The sequence below is a fragment of the Corvus brachyrhynchos genome, unplaced genomic scaffold (assembly GCF_000691975.1).
Source record: "Corvus brachyrhynchos isolate BGI_N302 unplaced genomic scaffold, ASM69197v1 scaffold53, whole genome shotgun sequence".
In the NCBI taxonomy this organism is placed as follows: Eukaryota; Metazoa; Chordata; class Aves; order Passeriformes; family Corvidae; genus Corvus; species Corvus brachyrhynchos.
Window position 1 is genome coordinate 3237652 of NW_008237681.1, and position 6809 is coordinate 3244460.

Sequence of the window (6809 nt, forward strand, 5' to 3'; positions counted from 1 at the left end):
CCGTAAGAGCCCCAGGTTAGGGATTGGGGTGGGGACTTTGCTTAAAACCCTGAAAAGAAGCCTTTAAAAAAAGCTCTAAAATAATAATAATTTTTAAAATCGTAAGATTATGAAGAACGGCAGAGGGAGCTGGGTTTGTTTAGCCTGGAGGAGGCTCAGAGGGAACCTCATCCCTCTCTACAACTCTCTGAAAGGAGGCTGTAGTGAGGTGGGGGTCAGTCTCTTCTACTGTGACTGCAGTGAGAGGACCAGAGGAGATGGCCTTCAGCCGAGCCAGGGGAGACTCAGATTAGGTATTAGAAGAAAAATTTTCACTGTTACGACAGTCAGGCATTGGAATAGGTTGCCCAGGCAGATTGTGGGGTCACCATCCCTGGAGGGGTTTAAAAGGCGTCTGGATCTGGTGCTGGATGATGTGGTTTAGTGGTTGCAGTGGTAGTTCTGGGTTGATGTTTGGACTGGATGTTCTTAAAGGTCTCTTCCAACCTGATGATTCAATTGTATTCTAAATAATAAACCCTAAGGGCAAAAACAAAACCCTAAAAACAATCCTAAAACCTTTTCAGTGGAGGATAGGGAGAGGGCACCATGGAGTCCCTGGTTCTGCAGGCTTTATGCACTGATCTGCTCCTGTCCCTGCTCCCATCCCTCATGTATATGGCATGGCACAGGTTGGACGGGGTGTTGAGCAACCTGGTCTCATTGGTGGCATCCCTACCCATGGTAGGGGGCTGGAAGGAGAGGATCTTTAAACTACATTCCAACCCAAGCCATTCTATGATCCTGTGAGTTAGGCTTTCCCAGCCTGCAAGTCCTTTCTGCCTCCCTACCTGCGGCTGCGGGATGACCTTTCTGTTTTTCAGTGTATGCTTTTCAGAGCACCCTGGCTTGTGAAGCATTACCTGGTTAAACTGGAATTGAAGCAGGACAGTGCCAACCCCTCCTGGTCCAGAAAAGGTATTCTTCAGCTCTCTCTATGGGAAATGGCTCCAAAGAGCCAACTGAGTCAGGGCCTGCAGCCCTGCCATGGCTCACTGGCAGAGGGAAGTGCCCCTGGCTGCTGGATGCCTCCTGCTAGAACCAACCCCCACCCATCCAAACTGATTTAAAGCAGACTGAAAAAACCTGCTTCTGCATTTGCTTTCCTCTGCTTCTGCCTTTAATGCTCCTGTTTTGTAGTTCCTATTCTGTAAAAGCTACAAACTTTCTGTGAGTGAAATAAAAAGGAAGGAACCACCAGTTTCTCGCATTTCCAGAAGCCATCCTGGTACCATGAGATTCCATCAAGCCCACTGCAAGCCCAGGAAGCCCGATAACGCCGTGCACACACACGCCAACAAACACAGCCCCTGCCCCAGGGTGTGCATGCTCCAGCGCTCCCAGTCTCCCAGAGCCTGACAGGACAAGTGTCGAGGCTGCAGCCAAGCATCAGCACCACTGGCAGCAGCCTAAAACCTGAAAAAATGGTGTGGGAGGAAACTCTAGTCCTAAAAATATCAGTTGCTGGCGAGCGCTGGGAGGGAGCTGTGCCCCCGCTGCTTTGTGCTTTGCCTTGCGCCTTCCGTGGGCTTCGCTCCCGCAGGGTGCCCATCCCTGCGCCATGCCAGGCTAACAGCCTTCCGTGTCTGCACAGGGCTCCGCTGCGGAACCGGCCCTCGGCAAAGATGGGGAAGGGCTACAAGGTGGTGGTCTGTGGAATGGCCTCAGTGGGAAAGACTGCGATTTTGGAGCAGCTTCTCTATGGAAAGCATACTGTTGGTGAGACATTTTTACTTTTGGGGGGAGGTTGTTTCCTTTTCTAGCATCTTGTTCTGTGTGAGCCCCCAAACACCAATAATCGAGGACTGTGAACTGCGCTGAGGTGAAGGAGGAAATTAATGTGGTTTTGTGGCATCTCTTGGCTGTTCTTAAAATTCATAGTCCCTTACTTAAGGATTTTTAAAAGAGCCTTGGAGAAGAACCTGTTCTGTGATGTTCCCAGTAATAATACACAAGAATGTTTAAAAAGAAACAAACACTGAAAGTAGGTGATGTGCCTCCTGCCTATTTACAAAAGAAATATCTCATTCCATGAAAGATGCCGTAGATACCTGAAAAATAAATAGCTGTCACATGATGAGTGTAGACTCTGTTTAGACTTCTGTTTCATCTTCTTAAAGCTTTATTTTGCTTGGTCTTGGCTAACATTTAATCAAAGCTCTGGAAAGAAAAACAGCTCAGCTTTAGGTTCCACATTCTGTGCTGAGCTTCGAAGGCCAAGCGTCTCGGCTCTCTAAGAAATCCTCCTGTGGAAAACAGACTTGACAGAGGAACAGAGGATGCCTGATATTTGCTGTGCACAAAAGAAAGGGAACAAAGGCAAAGCTGGCATGTTTCCCTCTGTTTCCACATTTGGCTTTGAAACAAAGTGCAATGATCATCAGGCTGACAAATTATTCCTGCCTCACCTAGAAACAAGGGGTGGCACCAGGGCTTTGACTGATGTTTAGTCACTTTGCATTTTTTTCTTGAGCCGGTAAATTAGACGTGTGGATAAGTTGTTGGATAAACGTGAGGATTTCTAGGATAGTGCTTTGCAGCACTGCACCTTTAAAATGTGTGGATGGGAGGAATTTGCTGGCAAAGCGTGATACAGAACTGTGTGCTAATACCCGTGTTTAAAAGGAGGATTTCCTCTAATGTTGCAGCAACATCTGTTTCCAGCATCCTACCGAGAGCTAGGCACGTAGCCCCGCGTAGCTTTCAACGTGAAGGTTGCAAAACCTGCAGGCTGAAGGTTTTTCCCTCTGCTACCAACCTGCCTCTCCTCTGTGCCGGGCTGGCTGACTGTCAGAGACACCCCAGCAGCATGAGCAAGGCCACGTTACTTAAATCGTATTGCCTTGCATTAATTCCTGCCTCCTATTAGCAAGCCAGGCAGGAAGGATATTTGGGTGTTGCTGATCAGAGGAGCTATTTATGGAGCCAGCCATGTACATGATTATACAGCGTCATGGACACTGGCTGACATAACCGGAGGGAGGCCTCGTGCCTGGGGTTTAGCCGTGGGTGTCCCTCTGTCACTCCCAAATGCTCTGCTCCAGCTTGGCCATTGAGCAATGTGGACCCCCTCCCCAAGCCCCCACCCTTAAAAAGATCAGTTTTCCTGGCCTGCAGCTCTGCTCTTATTTTTTTGAGTTACTGGTAAGGGAAGGAGCAGCTGATACCGGATGGAGAGTGCAAGGGGAGAAGGAAGAGGTAGTTTCCTGTTTTCTGTGATTTTGGTCAAATCTTATTCCTAAGACATTCAGAGAAAGAGGGCAAAAAGCAGAGTCAAGATTAATAATTGAGAGTGTCATTAGGGAGCTGCTGCAGCCCCAAGAGATGAGTGCCCATGGCCCAGTAATTTTGATATCCCCTACATAGGCCATCAGGCACATTTGGGGGGATGTACCGATAAGTTGGTGCTTTTTGCAGTCCTGCTGAGTGGTCACCATCCTCCCTGCCTCTTCCTCAGCACGTAGGCAGTTGTGGCAGAGGGTGCCTGGAGTATGGGCTGCTGGAAATGGTTCCCAGAAGACCTTCAGCTACTGTTCCACTCTGTATTGATTTAACTCCCGAATTGCAGAGGCAGGGTGCCATTGTGAAGATCTCGCTATGCAAGGACTGAGTTTGGGGAATGGCGAGTGTTTGACTGCTCCTTAGCTGAGCTGCTGTAAACTGCACAACGGTGCTACCATTGCAGGGGTGGCCCTTCCACGCCTAAAACATGATTACAGGACCTTGATCCTCGTTTCCTAAAGCTTACGAGCTCCAGAAAGCTGACATGTACATCTTGGCTGCTGGCCTTTTTGGCTGGAGGCAAGAAAGGACTAGTGTGTTTGCTGAAAGCCTATCTGTTCAGAGCCAACCATCAAGGCAGCTCACCGGGCATGGCAACACGGACACAAGCTGTTTCAAAACCTGTGCTTCCTGACTGACGTCAGGAGCAGCTCTGCAGCCGCTCCAAGGGCCCGGGAGCCATGGGGAGGACAGCCGAGCCAACACAGGGAGTCATTCCGTTCTGATGGCAGGCACATCCTCCTCTCAGTGACAAGAGGCATGCTAGAACATGGTTGGAGGCTCAGAGCACGAGACCTGCTACCATACTGAGGTGTCGCAGCCACTGTCACGGGGGTCTCCTCCTGGCCGTAAATCAGCCATGAGTCTGTCAGTGCTCACGTGCCTCCTGTTGACTTTCCTGTAAAAAGGAGTGGTGGCACAGCTGGTGTCAGGGAAGTGATTAGAGTCCTTGGAGTTTTATACTGTTATGTAAAGCCCTTGGCTTTGAGCCCATGCTCCTGGCTGTGTGTTTGGTGATGGTGCTGTAAAGCCAGTTGCACTGTGTTTCTTTTCCTAGGAAAACATGCACCTTCAGGTCTCCTTGGCTTCTCATAGATTAAGTCCCTAAGTGCCAGTGTTACTTACATGTTCAGCAGCTAGCACTCTTGCAAAGGCACTAAGATTGCTTGAGGTCAAAGAGGAAGAAGTATTCAGGAAGGAGGAATACCCCAAAAAAGGAGTATGTGTCCCTGTAGCATGTGAGCAACAGTGTCTGGTATTGGATTTTGTGCTAGGCTTTAAACTGCAACAGAGTTTGCCTTGTGTCCCAAGATGGGAAAAGAGAGGATAAATAGACGAGAGACACTCTCAGAGCCATGGAAAATAATGTAGCTATTGCATGGCAGATACTCTTGCTAAACTAATACAAGGAATTAGAAAAAAACCAAAAGGAAATGTTTGAAATGGATGCAGATTTAGCTTTGTAGGGACTATATTGCCAGAGGTCAGGACAAATGGTTGTTAAGTTGCACATATTTATGTAGTACATATACAAGTACAGCAGTGTGCCCAGGTGGCCAAGAAGGCCAATGGCATCAGGAATGGTGAGACCAGCAGGACCAAGGCAGTGATCGTCCCCCTGTGCTCAGCACTGGTGAGGCAGCACCTTGAATCCTGTGTTCAGTTTTGGGCTCCTCTCTACAAGAAAGACACTGAGGGGCTGGAGTGTGTCCAGAGAAGGAAAATTAAGCAGGTGAAGGGAAGGGCCTGGTGCACTGCTCTGATGAGGAGCAGCTGAGGGAGCTGGGAATGTTCAGCCCAGAGGAAAGGAGGCTCCAAAGGGGGACCTTATTGCTCTCTGCAGATACCTGACAGGAGGGCATAGCCAGGTGGGGGTCGGTCTCTTCTCCCAAGTAACAAGCAACAGGACAAGAGGAAATGGCCTCAAGTTATGCCAGGGGAGGTTTAGATTGGATATTAGGAAAAATTTCTTCACTGAAAGGGTGTTCAGCCATTGGAGCAGGCTGCCCAGGGAAGTGGTGGAATCACCATTCCTGAAGTGTTCCAAAAACCATGTAGATACGGCGCTTGGGGACATGGTTGAGTGGTGGGCTTGGCAGTGCTGGTTTAACAGTTTGGCTCGATGATCTTAGAAGTCTTTTTCAGCCTTAACTGTTCTATGATTCTGTGATTGCCTCGTACCTGGGATGATCTCTCTTTTTGTGACTTAAGTGTTGTGTTTGTCCAAATCCTCACCTTCTCTTGCTGTCCTGAAGAAAGAGGAGCCAGTCTTATCTCCTCAGTCATGAAAAGGGTCCTTGACTGGCAGCAGAAGATTGTCCCACTACATACCTGTGGTACCTGGCACTGCTTGGCCCGACCTCTCTTGACCAGGCTAGCAGGAGACTGGCTTAGCTTTGGCACAGGACATCTGTAAAGAGGATGGGTATTTTTCCTTAAACAGTGTTCCTGTTCAGTGATGGTGCAGACAGGAGTCTTCCTTCTGCCTTTAAAATATTTCTGGCCTCTCAGCCTATGCTAAAGCTTATCAGATCAACAGGAAGAGATGAGAACTCTCCGTTGCAGAAAACTTACCTCTGCCTCCTGGCTGTGTAAATATGGTCAGGTTATTCATAAGCAGCTACTTCAGATCCTCTTACTAGCTAGGAATGAAAACACCATATATTAGTGTGGCAGAAGCCATAATGAGAGAATTTGCCTCACTTGGTCCAGCTGGAGGGATTTGGGATTTTGGCTTACACACTTTGGACGTGCAGGCTAATTAACCTAATTATGTGTTCATAGAATCATAGAATGGTTTGTGTTGGAAGGGACCTTAAAGATCATCTCCTTCCAACCCCTTTGCCATGGGCAGAGACACCTTTTACATCTTCACTTTTTAAATTAAAACTACCTCGTGATAGAGGTGCAGTCAGCCTTGCATTTTAGAAACAGATGTAAATGGAACTGAATATTTGTAACTGAGGGTCACAACTTGGCTATTCGTTGGTGGGACCAGTACTTCCCTAGCAGTTAAATCTAAACAGATCAGCTCCTTTTGAGGTCTGTCCAGCTCTTTCCCAAGTCAGAGATCCTCTGATACACTGTCATTTGAGATATAAGTAAGCAAAGCCTGTTATTCTGCACTTCACAAACATAAGGAATAGCAGGCTTTAGGAGCTCTTTGCTGAATTCCTCTGGAAAAAGACAAAAAGAGATAACACAGGAGATTATCAGAAGTACTCAAGAAGATATAGAATTTGTACTGCATTAATGCTCGAGATCCAACTGGGAACTTTTGAAATTCCATCCCTCTTGAAATTTTGATTTACTTGGGTATTTGCAATCTATCTGCTCTGCCTAGCCTAAGTATGCAGTATTCATTAGTATATTGAGCCTTTTCTTTACTTCATTGGGAAGCCACAAGGGGTTGGAACAAAACCCAATTTATGACTGAGGCTTCCCATTGCAGTTCCTCTGTGGCAGCAGTCAGTAACAAACAAAGACCT

The 6809-nt window shown here is 47.7% G+C and overlaps 1 protein-coding gene across 2 annotated transcripts in view; it reads left to right on the forward strand.

The window, feature by feature from the left end:
* The first annotated feature begins 39 nt into the window (after positions 1 to 39).
* Positions 40 to 6809, forward strand: part of NKIRAS1 (NFKB inhibitor interacting Ras like 1) — a 17005-nt gene continuing 10235 nt past the window's right edge. Inside the window, exons 1-2 of one of the 2 annotated variants that reach the window (XM_008631988.2) lie at positions 40 to 957; positions 1634 to 1758. In XM_008631988.2, the coding sequence (XP_008630210.1) occupies positions 1665 to 1758 (94 nt within the window). In that variant the 5' untranslated portion in view covers positions 40 to 957; positions 1634 to 1664. Of the gene's footprint in view, positions 958 to 1444; positions 1759 to 6809 lie in introns of those variants that run through there. The other variant, XM_017732124.1, reaches the window with a different exon arrangement.